The 23124-nt window shown below is 43.1% G+C and overlaps 1 protein-coding gene across 5 annotated transcripts in view; it reads left to right on the top strand.

Annotated features, from left to right (window-relative positions):
- Window positions 1-23124, top strand: part of MAPKAPK3 (MAPK activated protein kinase 3) — a 139984-nt gene that overhangs the window by 77573 nt on the left and 39287 nt on the right. For 3 of the 5 annotated variants that reach the window (XR_006165947.1, XR_006165946.1, XM_032984103.2), the window contains exons 1-2: window positions 6300-6409; window positions 7366-7716. Coding sequence is in view for 3 of the 5 variants with exons in the window: in XM_032984103.2 (XP_032839994.1) it covers window positions 7492-7716 (225 nt within the window). In the remaining 2 variants the exon portion in view is untranslated. Of the gene's footprint in view, window positions 1-6299; window positions 6410-6838; window positions 6898-7365; window positions 7717-23124 lie in introns of those variants that run through there. The other 2 variants (XM_032984104.2, XM_032984102.2) reach the window with 2 other exon arrangements.

The raw sequence follows: 23124 nt of genomic DNA, 5'->3' as shown, positions 1-23124 counted from the left end.
TTTCGGGAGCCCTGCAGGACCCTGAAAGATGACCATTAAATTGAGGTAGCTAATGTGTATGAGTATTAATGAAAGGAGCTTTTACTTTCACTGGAAACTTTTTTAGGGACCCACCCCCCAAAAATATTCAGGCTAATGCCTGGGCTATTTTATCTACAAAATTAGCGATAGGTTTTAAATCAGGAATGTTCAGTAGTACTTCATCACACTACCTGAACGCTTTGACCCTCGTTGGCATCCCTCAGGCACATGGTAATGCCCTAAGCAGGAAACAGTGTGCTCGATTTGCCAGTGCCCCAGGCCTTGTGCAGTTGGTTACTTGTGCTCAGCAGGTATCAATTGCAGCCATTCCAACAAATTATTTGTTTAAACCAGGTTTATACTGTTAGAAATGGCTCTCCAGGGTTCAGTGTTGAAGAATTAGGACATTGCAAAGGCAGTAACAAGGAATATTGTTGAGTGATATCATTGAACAATAGGCTCTGGTTATGGCAGGTATCAAACAAAGCTCACAATAAACTCAGGGAGGTAAGAAAATCCAGAAACCGTGAGGCAGTTAGTCCCTTAGGAGAGTTCACCAACACAACAGCACCATCTACTGATAAATGTCTGTTCGAGAAGACAGGCGGGCAGAGGCCCCTTCCCACTGAGGGCAGGTTACACGGCCTCAGCTGTGCGCTTGGACATTTCTGTAGTCTTGCAGAGTTGGTGTAAATGAAAAATTACAACCAAAATCATAACTCCTGAGAGACGTCTGTGTGTCTGGAGACTAGATTTACCTTCGCTATAAGCTTGTATATGAAAGGCTGAAAGGAGGTTGCCCCTCTGGCTGCTCTGTGGACATAAGGCCGTCTCTGGCCCTCACTCTGTGTTATAATGGAAGGAACAGCATGCAACCGAACAAAGACTAACAATAATAAGCATCTATTCCATGTTTAGATAGGCCATCTTGTTATTTGAGTAGGGCACACCAATTTCTGTAATCAACAACACACAAAAGGGTGATGAACTCACTGTTGTGGTTTTGATTTCCCAACCTGGTGTGGAGCAATGGAGGAGGCTCCAGGGTGTGGGTGAGCTGGGCCATGGATGCAGGGACATCCGAGCTGGCTCCATGAGAAGTAGGATGTACAGGACAGCAACAGGCTTAATTTTGGGCTACAAAAAACAATACTCTAATTACTGTAAGTAACACCATATTCATTGTCCCTAGGCTTGCTGGTCTGTGGTGACCTAGAAGACAATTGCAGCGTGGCATGTTAGGAACTTTTCTGCTTGAATGAAATGCCCTGTTTCTGCAAAAATTATATTCCTGAGTGGCCTGGAAGGCCACCCCAGGACTGTCAGACAATGTTGCCATACCCATTAGTTGCACGATGTCTTTCAATGAAAGGGAGAGATTAATTTCTTGTGCTTCACTGCAGCATAAAATGAAGCACCATCTTCTGTAGACACATTGGAAGATTTATAATACTTTTGATTTATGATACTTTTGTGAAAAAAACCCGTCTTTTTTTTTTTTTTTTTTTCCTCTGATGAAATAGAAATGTCAAACTGGTATTTCTCTGACTCCCTCTGTAAACAAGCTGTATCCCAGAGCTCCTTCTGCTCTAAGATCCCTGGACAGCAACCCTTAGGAGCAGGGATGAAGCCTCCCAAAACCTTCTTGATGACTAAGACAAGGTATCTGCAATAATGTGTCTGAGTCCAGGATTATAAAAGCAACTGTTCTACTCTCTGCTGCATTTCTGTTGAAAAATACCTGCTGAGTATGTGCTAACAGGGAGGCAGTAATCTTGAGGAACTAAGTCAGGTATTAGGACACGCTTTCCAGATGGTGAGACTGGTGCTCATGAGACTTCCCTTTCCTTCACTAGCAGCTGGTTCAGAGCTAGAATTTGTAATTCCTCCTAGAAACCATGTTATAATCCCAGGCCAGAGCAGAGGGTGTTGAGAATAAAAGAGAAGTTCTAATTAGGTGATCGCAAAGCATGAGGTAAACATCATTGCCTATGAAAGAGCGCTATAAACCTGTTTTTACCTCAGCCGTGGAGAGAAAAGGGAGGCTGTTTGCTGATGAACTTTCCTAGTTGTATGGGTAATAGAAACTATTTAAATTTCTGGCTTGTTGTTGGGCTTTTCTTCTATTTTTATTTTTTTCCTTCTTTTTTTTTTTTTTCCTTTTTGACAGGTGAAAAAACATCTATATAGTCTCTGTTTCAGACCACTGTGTACATGACAGACTAAACTAAAGATCCTACAAGAAGCTTGCTTTCTTCTTCATATCATAATACTGTTCTGTAGAGCTGCCCTTTCTTTCTTTTAATATCACAGACGCAGTTTCTGAAGAACTTCCTGAGAGATTTAATAAGGTTGCTGCAACCACCCAGTCAGCCAAAGCTGTGTCCTCACTTCAACCTGACAGTACAGAGGATTTTTTTCTTTGGTGACATCTAGATAATGCATCTCAGAGAGTGGATCTCTCATAACACCTGAGAAAATACAGAGCTGTTTGTCAGAGGAAGCAATGTTTCAGAAAAATAAGTCACTCTATTTTCAGCTGATGGTGGTAATTTCTTTATTGTATCTGATACTGATTTCCACAGGACATTGCTATCAAAGGACTAACCCATGCAAATCAGTTTTGTATATAAATAAACTCAGGTAACTGTAGCATTCAGGTAAGTATCACTCCTCCAAAATATGCCATCCCTCAAAGAACATTTGATGTCATCAGCTTTCCTAGCTCTCCAGATGAGAGCAAACTCAGATATTTCATTTAATTTTTGTTAAGAAATAAGATATTAGAAAGTCTGAAATGTCTTTAATCCCAGATATTACTGTTATTGAATTGCTACAGCATGGCAAAAAGGCAGTGAGAATACCCAGTGGGATAGCCAGAATTAACCTTCTATATTTAAACAGAAGTGCTCTCTGTGTGTAAACCAGGTATGTGATATCCAAGACATGATAAAGTCAGGAACAGCATATCCAAACTGCGTGCTGGCTAAAATATGAAGCTTCATAGGGTTAGCACACTGGCTTAGAGAAAAGGGGCTGCTGCTCCAACGCTTATTGCAAGATCAGGGCCTTACTGTTTGGTTATTTTCTCCTATAAGCTACTCATCCAGTTTGGGGCAAGGCAAGCATAGCTGAGCTACAAAATTCTCTCTTGAAATAAGTTGGTTTGTGTTGCTGCTGTTGGGGACTTTTGGTAAAAACAGGATTAATATTTAATTTACAGTTTTAGGGATTTTTGTGAGGATGAAAGAACTTTTGCTGTAATGAGCTCTTATGCCGTAATAGTACTGGGTTTTTTAAAACTTCAAAAAGCAAACATCAATAAATAAATAAAAACATCTTTTTAAATGGAAAATGTCCCCCGGCTCCATAAACTGCAGTGGGCCTGTCAGCTTGTCCTCCATCACCGGTATCTCCAAAGGATGCTAATGTGGCTCGACCTGTCACGAGCACAAAGAGGAGCCGCAGGATCCGCAGTGTAAGTTTTTGATCATACAAGATGTAATTCCCAGGGAGATCTAAAACTGGCGTTTGAAAGCAGACATTGTGGGAAATGCTGCCGGGGACAGACGGGGACAGCTGCAGCCAAGGTGACCCCGCTGCGCTTGCTTGCCTTCAGGATGTCAGAGGTGTTGGGGTTAAATGGTTCACCCGCTTGTTAATTCCAAGATGTGTGCCTGGTCCCTCCCCCAGAGCTTGTCAGAGAAATTGTAAAAACTTAAGCAGCTTAAGGGAAGGATATTGCACAAATGAATGTTTTCAGCTCTGTACAAACTGCGTGTGGATTGCAAAGGCTGGGATTTATGAGTGCGGGAACTTCAGAGTGGGTACCCGACACGGGTTTGCAGGCACAGCCACCGAAGACACCACAGCAGCTCATTATAGCAGAGTCATTTCACTAGTGCAGCACCCAAATGAGACTGCTGTCAGAATAACACTGAATAAAAAACATCAGCTGAGCAAAATCTGGAGAGATGTCTGGTGGAAGAGATTTGGAAGTTTAGTACAAGAGCACAGGATACTTTGCCTATTACTTGCAGAATCAGATTGCCACCTTGTTACTTGCGAAAAGACTCTGTTGCAAAGACTTTTAGATATTGAGAAATACTGTATTTGTCGCTGGTTTTAAAGATTTTTCTGCACGTGACATTTGTGTTTTGCCTGGGTAGAGATACACTTTGTGCTCTGACAGACTAGGGCAAAAAATGAACACACAAAGCAAGGGAATATATTTGCTTTTTGTTCCTCAGCTGTGGTCAACCTTGTGTACAGTGAGGCTATTTGGTACTTGAACTGGTGCTAGAAAGGCTTTTTTGGACTTTGTGGTGGGTGAAATTAGCAGAGGGTTGATGCAAGGCCTTATTAACCATGATTCACCCTGGATTTTTAAGGTCTTTGCCCTGTTTAAACTTATTACTGGTTGCTGGTAAAACCATGAACTTTGCTAAGAGCGTATATAGACAATATCAAATAAAGAACCCAAACAAGAATAGCTTTCAGGAAAATAGCGTTTCAAGCAGTCATTTGAAAAGTGTGTCCTTTATCCTACCAGTTGAACTCAGGGGGAAACTGTTTGGAACTGAAACGTGTAGAACCAACTAACTTCACACAAAAGAATCCTGTCTTATTCCCTCATCTTCCCTCCTTTCTTTCCACGCAAAGCTTATTTTATAGAAACTCATTCTTGTAATAGTTAGAAAGAGTCATAATTTCTTAATGAAATTCCTTGCTTCTGACACAGTCTGTAAAAAATAGCAACCCCTTAAGTAGACATCTGTTTGGAATTTTTGCAATGTTGAATATTTCCCAGAATAGGGCCATAAATTGCCTTCTGCTAGTTTTAATGTGCTAGCCGCTGTAACTTCTGCTTGGTTTTGTCAGCCATAGACTTCTGTGTAAGAGTTACACGGAAAGATCAGAGGTGAGGCTGGGAGCTAGAATCGGTGGGAGAGAGTATATTTCTCAAATTATAAAATACAGAAGAGAGCTGAGCGATTTATAAGTTTTTCTGAAGAATCTGGCCCCCAGTGACTGTGAGCTGGGAAGAAGGAAAGAGAAGGAAATTACCATCCAGGACAAATAGAACAGCAAATACAGGCAGAAACAGTGGGAAGGAAAATAAGAGCAAGTTGCTGACTACAGAACAGTGTTATTGAAGGTTTGCAACCTGGGAGCTTACAGTTCTGCATACGTTTGCCTGAGATTGCCACAGTGGGAGGTGGTGCAAAGCCTAAGGAGGCTGGAAGCCAAGCCTGAGAAGGAAAGGTTGGAAATAGCTGTGTTCCTCTGGGATTGGGATAGCCCAGAATAGGTGAACTGGATCCGGGGACCAAACCCTCCAGTAGCTGAAGTGCTGAAAGCCTGGAAGGGAAACCTGAGGCAGAATAGCTGTAGCGTCACATCACATGGTGATCTGCTGCAGATCTGCATCCTGTCAAGTTGAACTACTTTTTATCCCTTGGAGAAAGGACTCATTAGCCCTTTTAATTATTTTCCTAACCGCTAGAACTTCAGATGCCATTATGTTATATAAAATGACTAATGTATTTTTAACTCGTAAAGCATGTGAACTTTAAGCTCTTTCCAGTGATACAAATACAGCTCCATTTCAATGCATGACTCATCTTCACATGTAGGAAAAACTCAGCATTTCACATCCCTGTAACTACCCTCCGCGCACCAGCGATGAGCGACAGTTGCTGTGGGAACCATCACTTTTAATATCCTGACCGTGCATATGAAAGCGCAAAGGAATCCTGACTGCTTATTTGACAGAAAAGATCGCCTTTAATAACAGCGCCGACTATTCCAGTGGCCACAGCGCCTGAAGGATCGTAGTCTATGCAGTATCGAGCCTCAACGCTTTGCTCCGTAGCAACAGCCTCGCTGTTTAACACGAGTTTTAGGGGGAGCGTGTCAATCCCTTCCCGTTCCGGAGAGGAGCGCTGGGGGAAAGGGCCGGGCCGCGCCTCCCCGCCCGCCGCCGCCCGGTTCCCCCTCCAGCAGGGCCGTTTACCCCCATAAATGAATCACTTCGGGGGTGCCTTACAAACACCGCCCCACGCAGGGGAGGCGCCCCACCACCCGCTCGTCCCTTCCCCGGGGACCCCGCCGCCGGGCACCGCCCGCCTTGCCCCACGCAGCCGCGGATGAGGCAGCTCCGGCCGGGGCCTCCCCGCTCCCCGCGCAGCCCATGCGGGGCGCGGCGCGGCCGGGCCCCGGGTGGGGCCGGGCCGGTTCCCCGCGGCGGGCGGGCTCCCCTCAGCGCGGGGGGGGGGGGGCGGCGCGCACCTGCCCAGGGCGGCGGGGCGGGCCCAGGCAGACCCCGCCTTCCGGGACTCCGCACCGGGAAGCCTCGGCTGGGGCCGCGCCGCGCCGCCACAGGCAGGTAACAGTCCTCCGGCGGGGCCCGGCGGCGGAGCCCCCTCCCGCGCTACCGCCCCGGCGGTTCGCCGCCGCCGCCCCCCTCCCTGCGCGCCGTGGGGCCTGCCTCGCCTCGCCTCGCCTCGCTTCACCTCGCCTCAGGGGTTTTCCCGCCTCGGGGCTTTCCCGCCCGCCGCCGCCGCCCCCTCACAGCCGGGGTGGGCCTCGGGCCCGGCAGCCCCCCCCGGCGTGAGGAGCGGCCCTCAGCCTCCCCGCGGCGCTTCGCCTGCTCGTGGCTCAGCCGTGTTACCGGGGCCTCCCGGCACCGGGGCTGCCCCCGGGGCTGCGCTTCTGAGCGGCCACAGGCCCTGTGGTTCCCAGCGGGGGCAGGCAGCTCCTCAGCTTCGGGAGCCACGCCGTTGCGTCTCCACATACCCGAGTTTTTGGGTGGTTTGATGGTTCCATTAAGTAATGCCCACACCTGCCCCTTGCTCCGTGGACCGGGGCAATTTGGTAAGTGCTGGCCCGACATCAGGTCTGATGCCTGCCCAGGCAGCACCACTCTGGGGTTTAATCCAGGTATTTGTGGCTCTCTTGCATAACTTGGAGTGTCAGGATGAAGTGGGGGACCGTTGTGAAGATTTCTACATAAGACGTTGAGGCAACAAGTTGTTGCTGCAGGTTTGTAAGCTCCCTGAAGCAGAGGCTGTCTCTTCTGTTATACAGAGCCTAGCTGAGTAAAACTTTAGTCAAAGACTCAGCACAGGCACTTGTTGCAGTAAAAGCAGTAATTTATAACTGCAGACTGATAGCTGTGTGTATTGGAACTGGGATGACTGGTCTCTAAAGCTAAACAAAGTGTGGTTTCTTGAGGTGAAACTCCACTTTTGGTGTCTCTAGTGCCTGGTCATCTTGTTAAGAAAGGAAGAAGGGAAAGTTAGTTCACATCAATTACTAACACTCAGTTACATTTTTACTCAGGACTAAATGGCGAGCAAATGGACTGTTTGAAGCACTGGGTTTGATCACCTAAGAGGAGGGACTCTGCTGAGGATAACCCACAGGGAATCTATTGGGTATCGCCATAATCTCAGACTCTTCCCTGATATGGAACAAAGTGCAGGTGAACAGGAATCCCAGCCAGAGAGTCACGTGGATAGCAAGAGCAGCGTGAAATCCTTGCCTGGGGGAGCGTCCCATGTCAAGCTGGAGATAAAAAAGCATGCAGTTACGGATGACTACAAACTCTCCAAACGGGTGCTAGGGTTAGGAATCAACGGCAAAGTACTGGAGTGTTTCAACAAGGAGACGGGCCAGAAATGTGCTTTGAAGGTATGTAGGCTTTTTTTTTTTTTGGTTATTTATGGTTTGGAGGCAAAAGTCCACTCCAATGCCCGATAAAAGCTACTTGTTGTGGTGCTTACATTTCACAAAGAGTGCTGCATGAAGAATTCGAGTACCTGGAGACATTTGCTATTGCCTAGAACATTATAGTCCAAACTTGAGTCTTTTCCAGAATATTCTGTGTGAGTTTCCAGAAGAATGTTATCAGCTGCAAAATTCTCATGTTCATATTTAAAAGACAAAAAAGCGGGGGAGAGAACAGTGTCTTGGTGTGTTCTGTGAGAAAGCTTGCTAGATTTTGAATGAACGTATTATGCAATACTTGGGAAGGAAACTATTTTGGATCTTGTGCAATTAAATAGGCCTAAACTGGAAGGCTTTAAATGTTCGTTGGTCTTCAGGCTTTCCTCCCTTTGAAGGATTTTCTTAAGGGGCATTTCTAGTTGTTTACTCACTTATTTTCCTCTTTATTCTTGCAATCCATTTACAGAAGGGTATTACCTGGGAAAGCACTGATAACACCAGTATGGCAAGTAAGTTTAGTAGATATTTATGGTGATAAGTAACACTTAAATAAATGGAGCAATAACCATTCATTAGAGAACATAAAGCTTACCTGCCTTTTGCTCTGCAGCTTTTAAACTTGAAGATTCCCCTGGTGCTTTTAAACCACATCATTAGAAAAAAAGCAGGCCAAATGAGAACCAGGATGGTTCTGTATGGTAAAACTGAAAACCAGCTGAAGTAATTGTCATGAGAATTACTTAAGAATGTTATCAAGTCCTTGCTGGTGTTAATCTGATTAGTTGGGATGTCTAGAAGGCTTTCACCTACCCTTGCTTTTCTTAAACCTCACATTCTGTGTTTGCTGACAGCAGGACAAATCTGCTAGTGGTTAGCTGGAAGGTCTGCCAAGGTCTGGATGTGGTCTTACATTTGCCAAGTAGAACTGCTATCCCCAGCAAAGTCTTTGCACTTTGACAGAGCGGACTGGAAATACCTGGTAGATTTGTGTACTGAAAAGATTTTTAATAGAGGAATTAGTAAAGCCCATAATACAATAACAAGATGATTAATTGATTCCAACACTCTCATTTTCTTTATCACACTGTTTTTTGTATTAGCTTCACATAGCTGACTCACAGAAGTTTATCATGGGAAAACTGGAGGTTTTGGCAAACAGGCTGGAAGTACTGGGGTTTTGTGCCTGCATAGGGGAGTGTCAGGTTTTTACAACTCCGAGGTGATCCATTAATCAGATCTTTCTGAAGTGCTATCAGTGTTAATTTCTATATTTAGCATACTCTGAAGGATGATAGTGAATACTGAAGCTGTTCTGCTGTTTCTGGATAGTTCAGTGGCTTTGTTGCTGAGTATACACCATTCATACTTTAAAGGTTTTACAGTCACAAGGGCTGGAAGAATTTTAAAATAGAACCTGCCGTTCCAGAGCACCGTCCAGGGGCAACAAGTGTGTTTCAGAGCAAATTCTGTAGCTCTGGAATCAAATAGGAAATGCATTACTATGGATGCTAGCATCTGTAAAATATTTTTTTAATTCAGTGCTCACAGTTGGGGAGGGGGGAGTAGAGAAGTTGCTGTGTCCTGACAGTGTCCTCTGCCTGATGGGGAGGAGGAACCCATAGTAGGTCTTCTAGGAGCAATTTCAGTTTAGCACTGAGTTGGTGGATTTTTTCAGAACTTTTAAAATATATTAAGGACCAAAGCACCACCCCCCTTCCCAAGCTGGAGTTTTGTCAGTAATGGCTAATATATCACTGAAATTACGTTTTATATGTGTTTGTCATCTTCCCCCCTCCCCCAGATGTGGAATGTGTGCACTTTTCTTCTGAAAGGAACAGAAATATTAAGATGTTTATGAGTTCTCTAGGGAGTTTAAATGGCAGATAATAGTTTGCTGCTTGCGTGTGTGTATTTCTTATCATTATGAGTTTAAGTGCTGAATAAAAAGTTAAATATGCAATTAAGTAAAACTGCCAGCAGCCCAGAGAGAATCCGCTATTCTCTCCAAAGATGGTCTAATGAGAAGATTACCCAACAAGGAAGGATAAAAACTATTCTTGGTTAATTGGCAAGAATAGAAGGATCTTTTCCTAGCCCTGAAGATATTTGCAAGGATGAAAATATTCAGAGGAGGTTTTTCTGTTGTTTCTTCTGAAACCTGGACTGGGCCACGCAAGTCCCAGACCTGCTCCAGATGAAACTTCAGAGCAAACCACGCAGTCAAAACAGTTACGGAAAAGGGACAAGAAACCTGAAAAGAAAAATGTTCAGATACAGCTTCAGTACAGAATTCTCTGTATAGGGACAACAGGGCCTTGGTGCTTCTGCCTTGCCACTGCTCATACTTCCTAGGTGTGATGGCGGGGTTATCATTCACTTACAGGAATAGAAAGTGGAGGCTGATGAAGCTGTCAGAAAAAAACCCCAACTGGTCTGACAGGTAAAGAGAAATGTAAAGATCGACTTGCAAGTCAAACAGAAAAAAAGGGATGCTAGATGGATTTTTTTTTTTTTTCTTTTTGGAGGTTGCTTGTGCAGCATTCATTGAGATCTATGTGTATTTGTGGACAAATACTTCAGACGTGAGTGTGCTCACTGTAACCTATTCCTGGGAAAGGAAAAACATCATTCCTGCTGCTGAAGATAGATTGTAATAGACTGTTCCCCATCACACCAAACTTTCCCATTAAAGCAGCTTCTGACTTGGCAGATGGCACTGTTTTCTGCCTGCAGGTTTTCTTTTATATGGGAACAAAGCCAGCACAGCCAGGATCTGGGTAGAAATTACTCAATGGAAGGAATTTTAACTGAGGTACTCCAGAGGAAAGAACTCGAACAGGCAGAAACATTCATCTGCAGAGCCATGTGTCACTCAAGAACTACATACTGTAATTGGGAGGTCCCTGTTGTCCTCTTTAGTCTGTGTCCATAACTGGAACTAGTTGGAATTTCACTGATCATTTTAGAGTGGGAAAACACAAGACATCCTCTCAGAGATACTGCAGGGCTTTGGTTATTTTCCTAAAGTATTATGTGGCTTAGTTTATTCTGCCTGGCATTGTGATTTGCTACACGCTTTTACAATGTGCTGTCAGCTTTGTTTCTGTTAGATTGAAATGCCACACGCATTGCCATCCTGCTCCAGAAAATCTAATCTGGTTACTCACTTAGACGCATAATGACATTTTGGCTGAGCAGCACTGTTCCCAAATAGTGAGAACGCAGGGATTTATAAAAGTAGAAGCATAAACAAAACTGCTGTGCAGGACTGTGGCCTTCTAGAAGGCAATTATGTTTTGGTCTGTCTCTCACTTACAAATAGAAAACCTTCTCAGATCTCTTTCTGTAGTTGATCCAGAAATAGCGGTCAAGTGAAGTCTAGTCATTCATCTATTTTTATCTCTTCTTCGCCAGCCTGCCCCCTTCTGTTCACTTTACCCTTTGGGGCTAAAATTTAACCTCTACTCCTTTAACAAGGTCATCAGCCTGAGTGTTCTCTGCTGTTTTTCAGACTCCTCCTTGGTTTTAGGGAGTGGAGGAGACCAAAATAGCTGACTACCTGTGAGGATACATGTGGACTCCTGGGACTTGCCTCCCACTAAAAAAAAGAGCCTACAGTTCCTTGTTCTTTCTTTTTCCCTCACTTTTATTTTTTGGGGGGGGGACGGGGAGGACAAATTCCTGCTAAGTGGTGTCAAAATAGTATTTCAATGCATTTGATGACATACTCTTTTTTTTTTTTTTTTTTTGTAAAAAGAGCTCATAGTTGGGATCAAGAGAGGAGAGCTACAGAGCATTCTGCTGGGGTATTGGGACTTCTCTGCATCTGCAGCTTCAGGACTGTAGTGGATGTTTCAGAATGTAAAAACAGCGTTACATGTCATTGGCATACTATTCACCTTCAGTAAACAGATGTTGCGTCTTTCCAGGAGAAGAAAAGGAAGGACAATTCAGGCATAGCAGCAAAACAAAGACCCTTGGAACTTCAGGAAAACAAAGTATATTGGTTATGAGTGTATTGGTACTTTTGATATGAAAACTCTCTCCTGAATAACAGTATAGCAGTTGTAAAGTGCTTCTGCCCTGAGCGCTATGCCTGTGTGCCTTACACGGCGGCTGCCTTCTAGTCATCCAAGACTTCTAACTCAAGGCAGAGTATATATGAATGGACCTGCTGGTTCATAGGTTGTATCCTCTAGAATAAATAGTGAGTTAGGTCATGACCTGCCTCATGGAAAATGTCCTGTGCTGGTAAGTGCCAACAATACAGTACACGTGACTTGCTGATTTGAAGACAAATAGGTGAAGCCCTAAAGTTAAATAAAGCAAAAAGCAAACACAAAAATGAACAAGCTCCTTGTCTTTTAGATTTAAGGAATTATATAAATGATGAATGATATGAATGATAATCATAGAGTAGGAGGCTCTACTGTTATCCGTAAGAATATTAGCATAACTTTGTGCTCAGAAGGAAGGAAAGAAGGTAATGGAGAAAGAAAGTTTGCAAAAAAATCATTCCCAAAATGGTTCTTGGAAACTGCACATAGGACTATATAGGGAATGTTGTTCTGCTCTCCAAAGTGGAGTTACTGTGGAGGAAGACAGTCATTCTGCATCACCTTAATTTCATTTAGTCTTGAGCTACGTTTCTTCCTCTCACTCAATGTTAACTTTTCTGATTGCGTTAAATAATACTGCATGATGTAAGCTAGTTGCTGGATAGTCTGTTTTCAGTTAGCATACCTTGAAGTCAGGTTGTGATTGCTGAAATGGGAGACTCTACGGTCCAAAGTATCTGTTTTGCAAGTTCTCTGAATAGTTGGTACTTAAGCAATAAACAAAGTATTTTCAAAAGTAAGATGATGATCAAGGAAAAGAATGCAGCAGTGGAGAAGGCAATGCCTACAGTGACAGTGAAGGTTATTTTAGGCTGATGATTGATTGTAGAATAGGGAATGTTAACAGTCTTCCTAGATGCTACAGATTGCATTTTTAGAAGAGAAGAAAATCATGCCAGATTAGGAATGAAACATTTCAACATTTTTAGAATAAGGAAGAATAATGTTGTGCTAAGTTAGAGCTGTGGTGGGAATTCAGGGGAACCAAGTGTAACTGTTGGTTGGGGTTTGTGCAGAATGGAGTTCTTGCTGGACTGGTGTGATTGTATGTTTCAGGAGGAGATCAGCACTTTCTAGTCAAGTATTCCGTAGTTCCCTCTTACCTACCACGTTTCTTGCAGCCTATTTATACTGGTTTATCTCACGCTACAGTAAATTCAGTGTCCGGAACACATCTGAGTATGAGTAATAAACTCCAGGAGCTGTGCGTTGTAGATCAAAGCCAGATACAGTGTAGAATGAATATGAGTTCAGAAAAGTTCCAGTTAAATGGCAGCCATGGTGTATGGAGGAGTACCTAAAATATGGATAGCATGAGACTGGTCCTTGAATTTTATCCTTCAGTGCCAATCTTTGTAAGTATTACGTAAATATGCATAAAATACCTAAAATAACATTCAGTCGATTAAAAATTGGGTCGTTTCTGCTGCTACAAGAATTGTTTTTAAACCAGTGAGTCATTCAAGACTCGAGTCTGAGCACTTTGTACATATTTGGGCCAGAATGGCACCTTTCAGAGTGTCAGTTGGACTAGTTATTTTAAAAATGTTGGGCTTTATCAATTTCCTTTGAAGATCTGACATTCTTGACTGGTCTCCTTATTTGAAATATAGCAAATAACTTAAAAAAAAAAAATGATGGACTTGGTCTGAAATAATAAAACTATGTGTAGTAAGTTCTTATAGGGTTCAAAGGCAGTTCGTTAAGCCTAAAAAGTGCAAACAGAAAGGCAAATGCTAGAAACCATTAAATCACAGAAGCATAGAGTGGTTTGGGTTGGAAGGGATTTTAGAGATCATCTAGTCTCACCCCCCTGCCCTGGGCAGGGCCCCCTTCCCCCAGCCCAGGGTGCTCCCAGCCCCGTCCAACCTGGCCTTGAACGCTTCCAGGGAGGGGGCACCCACAGCTGCTCTGGGCACCCTGGGCCAGCGCCTCAACCCCCGCACAGGGAAGAATTTCTTCCTTTTATCTAGTCTAAATCTGCCCTCTTTCAGTTTAAAACTGTTACCCCTCGTCCTATCCCTACACCCTCTGATCAAGAGTCCCTCCCCACCTTCCCTGTCCCCCCTCTAAGCCCTGGGAGGCCGCTCTAAAGTCTCCCCTGAGCCTTCTCTTCTCCAGGCTGAACCCCCCAACTCTCTCAGCCCAGCCCCCCAGGGGAGCTGCTCCAGCCCCCTGAGCATCTTCGTGGCCTCCTCTGGCCCCGCTCGAGCAGCTCCGTGTCCTTCTGGTGTTGGGGGCCCCCGAGCTGGCCCCAGCACTGCAGGGGGGTCTCCCCAGAGCGGAGCAGAGGGGGAGAATTCCCTCCCTGGCCCTGCTGCCCCCCTGCTCTGGATGCAGCCCAGCACACTGTTGGTTTTCTGGGCTGGGAGCACACATTGCTGGATCACAGTCAGTTTTCCGTCCACCAACACCCCCCAGTCCCTCTCCTTGGGGCTGCTCTCCAGCCACTCCTCGCCCAGCCTGGATTTGTGCTTGGGATTGCCCCAACCCATGGGCAGGACCTTGCCCTTGGCCCTGTTGAACTCCATGAGGTTTGCATTGGGCCCCCCTCTCCAGGTCCCTCTGGATGCCATCCCTGCCCTCAGCGTGTCCCTGCACCACACAGCTCAGTGTTGTTGCTGAACTTGCTGAGGGTGCACACTTGATCCCACTGTCCATGTTGCAACAAAGATGTTCCACAGGGCCAGGCCCAACCCCGACCCCTGAGGAACGGCACTCGTCACTGCTCTCCGCTTGGACATCGAGCTCTTGACCACAACTCTTTGAGTGTGACCACCCAGCCAGTTCCTTATCCCTCGATAAGGAACTGTTAAGCCAGTTCCTTATCATCCATCAAATACGTGTCTCTCCAATTTATAGACAGGGATTTTGTGTGGGACAGTGTCAGATGCTTTGCACAGGTCCAGGTAGATGATGTCAGTTGTTCATCTTGAAAAAACAAAACTATGTTGATGGTACTTTGCACCTTCTGTTTTCTCTTCTAGTCTACTAGCAAGCTGGCACAAGTTATACTCTGACTTGTGTAGCGGCAAAGCTTGGGAAGATCAAGGGTGTTCCCCTGCCTTCACCCAGGTTCAGAGATCTGAGGAAGTATTACAGATAGAGGTCTTACTTCAGCTGTGAGGAAGGTGCCTAAAGAGAGAACATGTGTGTGTATCAGTCAGGCACGACTAATCTCTTGACACCCTCTTTGGACTAGAAGACCCTTCTCTTTGTCTCTTCCTCCTCTGCTTAGAGTTTAAATCCTCCTATTGCACTTAACTAAGGTAAAACCTTGCTGATTCATGCTAGCTGGGAGTCTCATTACAGATAACTGGATTTTGCAAATCAGCTTGAGTGCAAGGGAACAATAAGCAAGGATTTTAAAGTTCATTTACAAGATGAGTGTACTTCAGCCTCATTTACTTATGGTAATACCATCTAGAGAGATGCCCAGACTGGAAAAACCTGATAACATTTTTTATAATTTGGGAAGAATTGGGCCCACACCTGAATGTCACAGCTGACACACATCTTTTTTTCCTTTATATATTTTTCTCTGTCTATGGTAGCACCCTGTATAAGAGCAGCCTGGTCTGAGAATAAATAACTTCTCATGGTAGCTTGATGCCAGTTAAGTCTCAACAGAAAAAAGATACTATCTTCCTGATGTGATAAATTCATAGGAAGCTCGAGAAGGGAGATGTCAGTGTCATTGGGAGCAAGGTCCAATGTGAATTTGAGAAAGTTATTAGATGAATCACTTGCATATAAAGACTGTTTTGTGTTAAGCTCTTAACTGTATACAGTGATTATTTTTTTCTAAAAAAAAAAAAAATTATTTACATAATCGTATGCAGCATTTTGCATCTCTAAATGTTTTTGCAGTTACTATTTGTTTGACCCTGAAAAAGTTCCCGTTTCTGATATGATGTGCATATGTTTCCTTGTTACGGAATTTTTGCGTGTTAAATGTGTCTTTAGAACACCAAACTCGAGGATCGCGTGTAATGTTCTAATAGCAACAGTACAGCTGTCTGCAGAGCTATCCTCATTTCTCTGGGACAGTGGAGTTGTTCGAACTGTTGTGTTGCAGCTCTTGTGCTGTAGGGAGACGTGGCCAGAGTCGTGAAAGAAAGTGGCAGAGATGTGGCCGGTGTCGGAGGAGGAGAGCAGATGCCTGGTTACTTAATTGGAAAACCGTGAGAACTTCTTTCCGTCATCACCGGTGAAAGCTGGTGGTACAGTCTGTCTGGATTAGAGTATATAAACTGTGTGGATTGTGGTATTTTACACAGACTTCCTAAGTACTTAAGATGATTCAAAGCTGTGTAAATGAGATTAAGCTATAACGTTCCAGCATTTTAATACCTCAGGAGTGAAGGGGGAGAGAATTCTTGCTCAGCATGTAAATCACGCGTGGCCTCCTAGTTCCTGAATCTTTGTAATATATGGTATTTTGCACTGAAGCTTTCATGGCCTGTTTTAAGAGAAAAAACAAATATTAAATTAGTGTAAAATTAATTTTTCCTCCAGAGAAGTTTGCTTGCTGAACTTACTTAAAAAAACCAAAACAAACCACCCTGAATGTGCCATCTTTACGAGTAATTTCAGATGTTCTGGCTAAGGAGCCAATCTTATTAAAGTTGCACTGTTCACAGATCTCAAGTCTTGCCAGTTCAAACTCTGGCTTGTCTCCATGGGCTTTTTCCCAGGATTATTTTTTTTTTTTTCTTGAATACTGTCTTAAGTACACTGGCATTCCAAGTAACAGGGCCCTAAGGCAGCTCCTGGGATCTGAGTCAGCTAGGGCTGAGGATAGATTTATTAAGCCCATTGTAAGGGGAGAACTCAGAAAAACTTTTTTTGGTTTGTGTTTTTGGACAACACTTCTAAAATATATAAACTGTTTGGAAATGGCAGGGTGTAGAGTGACTCATCCACTGAACTTTCTTGTGTGGTGAAATTTTGGCTGGAGCGAATAGTTTGGCTAGGTGTGAATCAGCTGTAAGCCTCATGAAAGCGCTTGAGTAGTGATTTGTAGCTGCAGTTGGTTTCTATTATACTGTGGGGTGGGTTTGGTTTTTATTTTTGTTTTCAAAGGAGAGCAGTTAAAAACTGGATTGGGAGCAGCCGCCTCACACACCTGTGTTCTGCGCGGGACTCCTGTGTACTCCTTAGCACCCAATCTACCATATATTTCAGGGTTGAAGAGTCCTTAAAATTCCGTTTGCAGTGCCACAGGGCCTGGCGTTTGGTTCTGCCATAGCCGCCAGCGTTCTCCTCGCCTGGAGTTCTAATGACGAGAAATCCTATCCTTCAGTTGCCTCATTTTTAACCAAAAATGTATGTATTTCTTTTTCTCATAAAGGATTAATTTCTCTCAGGGCCTTATTCCATTTTTCCCACGTGTTGCTTTTAGTCAATGTGGCTTTGTCAAAAGCAGTCTGGTTTCCACAGCAACGGAGTTGTTAACACCAAGGATGTCAGTGCTGGAAGGTAGCGAGGGGAGGGGGCTCCGTTTTCTGGCTCAGCTGCCTCGCCACGGTAGTGGCCCTTGCTGCAGCCACGCTACAGTACAACGTCTCCATTGTCTTTGTGAAGAGTAGAAGCCTTTCATTTTGCTCTACTCTTCCTTTTCCAATCAATTTACAGGCAAAATTTGACACATGGGAGGGTGACGGGGCTTGATGGTTCCTTGATGCTTAAAAGCTTCCTGTTCTTTCAAGCCTGCTGTTCTGAAGGGCGCTGCTCTGTTGTCTGCTTTTTGAAGAGTTTTTCTGTGTACAAAATAACACTTGCATACATGCAAAACCTGTAGCAGTAAGTTTGCAATAAAGGAGAGTAGAGAACTATTCTTTCTGACCCATGTTCAATGTCTGCTTATGAATGGTAACATGAAAAATGATCAGTCCTTTTACCTTGACCAGTAATGTGAAACCAGCTCCAATTAAACCTGCTCAAATGGGTTTTCTGAGGCACCCATCCCCTTAGGGTGGAAACTAAGCCTCACTCCTATCGACCTTGGAAAACTGCATTGTTTAAGAGTATTTTCTAATACATAGTTAACCTGTGAAATTCATTGCCTCAGGATCTGAGTGGTAATGATGCTGTGAAGATTTTGAGAGAAAAAAGCATGTCTCTGAGTGTTGCAAATGTGAAGAAAACCCCCGTAGTTTCAATATACTGTACAAATTTGGCTGTGGTCTTCTAGATGCTGTAGTTACAACTTAGAATTACAAAACTCTCAGGATAAGTAATGAAACTTGAGTTTCAGAAGGCACCTTATTGATTCTTCTTGTGTTGTGTTTTGCTGCTGCAGGTATAAAATACCCTCCTGTCCAAGGAGAAGGGAGGTGGAGCTTCAGTCTCAGCTTTGCAGATGGATGTAGCTCTGGGTAATGCTCATCACTTGCATAATAGTTTCATGTAAGGGTGTGTCTTCCTGAGTAAGTTGTTCTTCTCTAAACTAGGGTGTAAACATAAAGTAAAATAGATTTTTCACAATGACTACTCATATTTAAATCCCTTTTTCTTTTATGAAGGGCAGGGCAGGAAAGCACTTTTATCAGACTTGGGCTATAGAAATGCAAACAGTATAGTGTTGTTGAAACTTCTTTTCAGGCACTTTTTGCTGCTTATTGTCACCTGTAATAGAAATTATGGTAAAAACCAGCTGCTGAAGACGGTTAAAACCAGAAGCTGAAACTTCAGAGAAATGGGAATTTAATGCTTTAAACTGGCTCAAATACATGGTGAAATCACGTACCCAAATGCAGATGTGGTTTTAGTTCAATTTTTGGATGCCTATTAATGACTTTTAAAGACTAAGCTTTGTATCTACAAGTTAGAATAGAATCACAACCAGCTTTTGATAGCTGGTTGTATTCTTACTGTTTATTTCTGTCAATTTCTTAACAAGTATCTGTCTCTGCACTGGACTTTGTAGTACACCGGTCACTCTTACAAAGTGCAAAATCTCTGGATAGCCATGTTGTCTACTGGAATTAGGTGTTTTGCTAGGTTTATTCACGATTAGTTGGGTGGTTTTTCAGTTGATTATGTCTGGAAATTTACAAAGTAGCATCTCACAGGATTTCTGGCACCAGAGAGCAGGGAAGCAGCCTGACAAAGTGAGAGTGGTAGATGATGAAAGGTCAATTAATTTAGAAACAGTCTCAGTTCTGGTGGATTGGAATCAAGTGGAATTTTCCTCCAGTCTCTCGGCTCTGTAATAACTTTTTCCTGTTGCTGAGATGCTGTGATTAAAGGCCTCTTGAAGGCGGAGGGAGTGTGAGAGTGACTTTCAGTTCCAGTTGCATTTCAGAGACCCTGATTGCCAGGCACGCCTCTGTTTTGGCAGGTGAGTGTGACTGCCTTGACTTGGGCTGGGCCTGTATGCCTGTTACCGTTGAAAAATGGGACATGACACTCAAGATCTACAGAAACTAACCTCTTACTGCAGTAGGGAGGAGGAGAAAACAGCAGTATACATTATTGATAAAAGACTTTCTAAAAAAGCAATTAATTCTGAGCCTTTCCCACCTCTCTGCTGTCTGAGTCATTGTTGTGGAGGTGTGAGGGAGGGTGAATGACTGAAGTGTTGTGTGTTTGTGCACAAAAGCAAAGTCTCACAGGGGAAATACGAAGAAAGTTCTCACAAGTGTTGCTTCAATAAAACATCCGACACAACAATAATATTTTTTTGTTAAAGCAAAATACCCCAAACTAGTTCTTGGTATGTGACAGGTTTTGATTTTTGGTGATATGAGCTAATAACAGTGGAGGACTGTTTAATTTAAAAACTAAAGCAGGAGTTTGCCTGCATTCTACAAGCAATGGAGCATGTTTCACAGGAGGGCAGCTTTGGAGGAGAATGGTTTGAGCTGGGAGCCTGTGTAGAATCAGTGTGAGAAAGGGCTGTGTGGGAGTCCTCTAAGGATAGGATGGGAAAGCATCCATGACACTGCTGAATGTGGCTTTTTTCACATGTCGTCTTTCCCATGCATCAAAGGTCAGGAGGAGATTGGTGTTCCCAGTTTTTGTTTATGGAAACCTTCTAAACTGGAACATCTGAGCCCATTCAGTGTGCTATGACTTTGTATTGTGTGCTGAACAACCATTTTCTAATCCAAGTCATGTGTGTTCCAGATAGGATTTCTTTATCTCTGTTTCTTGAGGATGCTCTGAGTCGGCAGAGCATGGTCATTTCTGTCTTTTAAAGAGAAGCAAGTTAAAATAGGGATCACTTGGTAGGGGAAGGTATTGTTAATATTACTGCTAGTCACCAAATTCTAGTGTGTACAACACACCACCTACATCACTGAGGATCTCTGAACTGTTTTATATTAAAAATGAATAATGTTCATGTGTTCCATCTACACCTGGTTTCCTGCTGCATAGAGCATTACCAGTAGCCAGCTGCATGTCATTGTTGCTTTATGTGCACAAGAGCATTAAATGCTCTTTGATTGAGGTTAGGACTGTTAATATATTATTAATATGAATCAAGGTTCTGTTCTGTGATTGCTTCTTATTACTCAAAGGTTCCTCACCTTTTCTGAAGGATGATAGCTTTCAAAGCTCCCTAGTGCATCAGGAGTTTTTGATAAAAATGTTCACCAGAGTAGAGCTCCATCAATTTCAACTGCTCAACTTGAAATGATTCAAAGAATGACTTTTCTAATGTGGTGACCCTACCGAGAAATCAGGCTGCATTGGGTTGTCTTAAGCTGTCTGTTCAAGCCTTCATATAGTATTTTAATTAAAAAATAAATGAACTTTCATCAAGATAATTTACACTTTCATACCACATTTAATCTAAATCTCCAAGTTTTTAATCAAAATACCTTATCTGTTTGGACTGTAGATTCCTCTGCACATTTTGTTGCATGATCATACAGAAATCTGGGCTGATGTTTTGCATTTTGGCATGCAGCTACACAGAGTGATTGGTGTCCCTGCTACGCAATTTGTGGGGATTTTCTTCTTTTCTATTTGCTGTTTAAAATGGGTTAGTTAAATTTTTAAAACATTTTCCTAAACTAATAAATAGAATCCTATGCAGATTCTGAGCTGTGTATTAGTATGTATTGGTGACTAATTTCCGCCACTGAGACATCAGGAGCAATGATCTCTTTTCCAGTTCAGTATGACTGATTACCATTAATGGTTTGTGGCTGACTGCTTGTTTTGTAGGGAATGTATCTAGGGAGCCCCAGATCAGTATTCCTGGGACCTCTGACATGCTCCTCCATGCTTGGGAGAACTTCATCTGCGAATACATGTTTTGTGCTTTCATTTGGTATATTCCATCCTTTTTAACTTTTTTCTTCTGTGTAGTCAGGGCAGAAGTTGATTCCCTTCTCCTCCACCCCCACCTTTTTCTGCTATTCATTCTCTGGAAGGATTACATTTTAACTGCTAAATGTCAGTAAATGTCAATTTTTCCTTCCACCTCAAAAGTTCCATTTTATTATTAAAAATTCTATGAGGGGAAAGTAATCTGTGAGACATGGCTCTTTGCAATTTTTCCCTTTTTCTTCTCTCAGATCCATTTAGCATTCAATAAATAGAAACTGTACTTCTGAAGTATGATTATATTCACTGTTAATCTTTTTCCAAACTACTAAGCTTGTAGTTTTCAGTATCTAATTTTTCATTTAATAAGGTATATGTTGAAGAAGAAAAAAGTAAAATTGCTTTAAAAATAAAACAAGTATTTGCATTTGAACTTATTCTGAGGCCAGGTAGTGCATTATCTCTCTACTCTGCTTTTTCTTTACAGTTGATATGCTCCCCAATTAGTTAGTTTTTAACGATTCCTAATATTTTTTGTTCCTAATTGTATAGAAATGTAAGGTCTGGTATATTATTTTTATGTCTCCTGTTTTCTGAAATCCTAGAGCTTGTTAGCTGAAAATAAAATGGATTGTTTTGCCCTTTTTTGCATGTTTGTCTATATCTTTGTGTGAGAACATGAGAGCCAAAATATATATTATTTAGAAAAAGGGGAACAAATAAACATTAAGTACTGGCAACTCTAGCCAACTAGAGGCCTGTTAGTAACTACAGCTATATAACAAAATCAAACTTGTAGGATGAGTAACTAAAACAAAAATGTTAGATTCCTTTCTGCCTTTTTTTCAGAAAAGTCTGTTGGAGTTTGGCTTGAATTAGGAATTCAGTTTTGGCCTTATTTTTGTTTTCTCACTGACTGTGAAAATAGAAGTCAGTAAGCATTGCCATTTTCAGGAAATACTCAGGCTTCCATGCATAATATAAATTGACTATATAGGAAAAAGTAGTCCCTAAATAGTCAGGATGCTGCTCCTGCAGTTTAACATAACTGTACTGCATCTGTGCTTCTGATGACCCTACAGTAACCCAAACTTCTCTGACTGAACACCAGGCCCATGAGCTCTGTGTTCCGATTTCAACATTCATATTTTCCTGTATGTCCACACAGGATTATAATTTAAATTTTAAAATCTGCCAAATGTGTGAGGAGAAGAATTTGGATATATGAGGATTTTACTCAGCAGAACATACCAGATTTCATCTAGTTATTTTGTTGGATTTGAGGGCTCCTATGGGAGACTTGGAAGTGCTATGAGGCATGTTTCCCCAGTACTTCTGCTGTTTGGCCAAAGTACTTTTTACAAGCAATTGTTACTTTTAGGTGCAATTTTAAAAGCTGTGGGGCGCCCTGGGGCGGTGTCCCCTGTGCTGCTTCCCACCAGGCTGTGTGACCCTGTGCGGCAGGGCAGCCTACCCGCAGAGCTGCTCCAGGGTAAATAGCAGTCACTGCCCAGAACAGCTCCCTGTGAAGGGCAGGCTTTGATTACACAAGAACAAGGGAGTATTCTGGGATGTGTGTATCTGTTCTTCCAATGCACGTGCTCTCCACTAATCTGAGTTTTCCTTAATACATAGTCAGGTAAGTGCTCAGGTTGGCACCTCCCTTACCACCTCCCAAATGGCCTCTCTGGTGAGGTGACTCAGGTACTAGGGTGAGAGCAAGAAGGTTGATAAGGACGATATGGAATGATGACCCCACAGATGATAAGGATGTGCCCAATTCAATCTCTTGGCGTGAGAGCTCTAACCTGAAATTGAATACAGATATCAAAGACTGCAGTCTCCTGTAACCTGAAGTTACAGCATCTCATTCTGTGCTAACAGTAACGATTTATATCGTGTCTGTAGCTAGCTGATTGAAAACATGAGCCAACTGTTAGCACTGCCTTCCAGGAAGCCTGGCTGCTCTAAG

The sequence above is a fragment of the Tyto alba genome, unplaced genomic scaffold (genome assembly GCF_018691265.1).
Source record: "Tyto alba isolate M040663 unplaced genomic scaffold, T.alba_DEE_v4.0 Super-Scaffold_3, whole genome shotgun sequence".
Lineage (NCBI taxonomy): Eukaryota > Metazoa > Chordata > Aves > Strigiformes > Tytonidae > Tyto > Tyto alba.
Note: the sequence above shows the minus strand (reverse complement) of the source record. Positions and strands in the feature narration are given on the sequence as shown.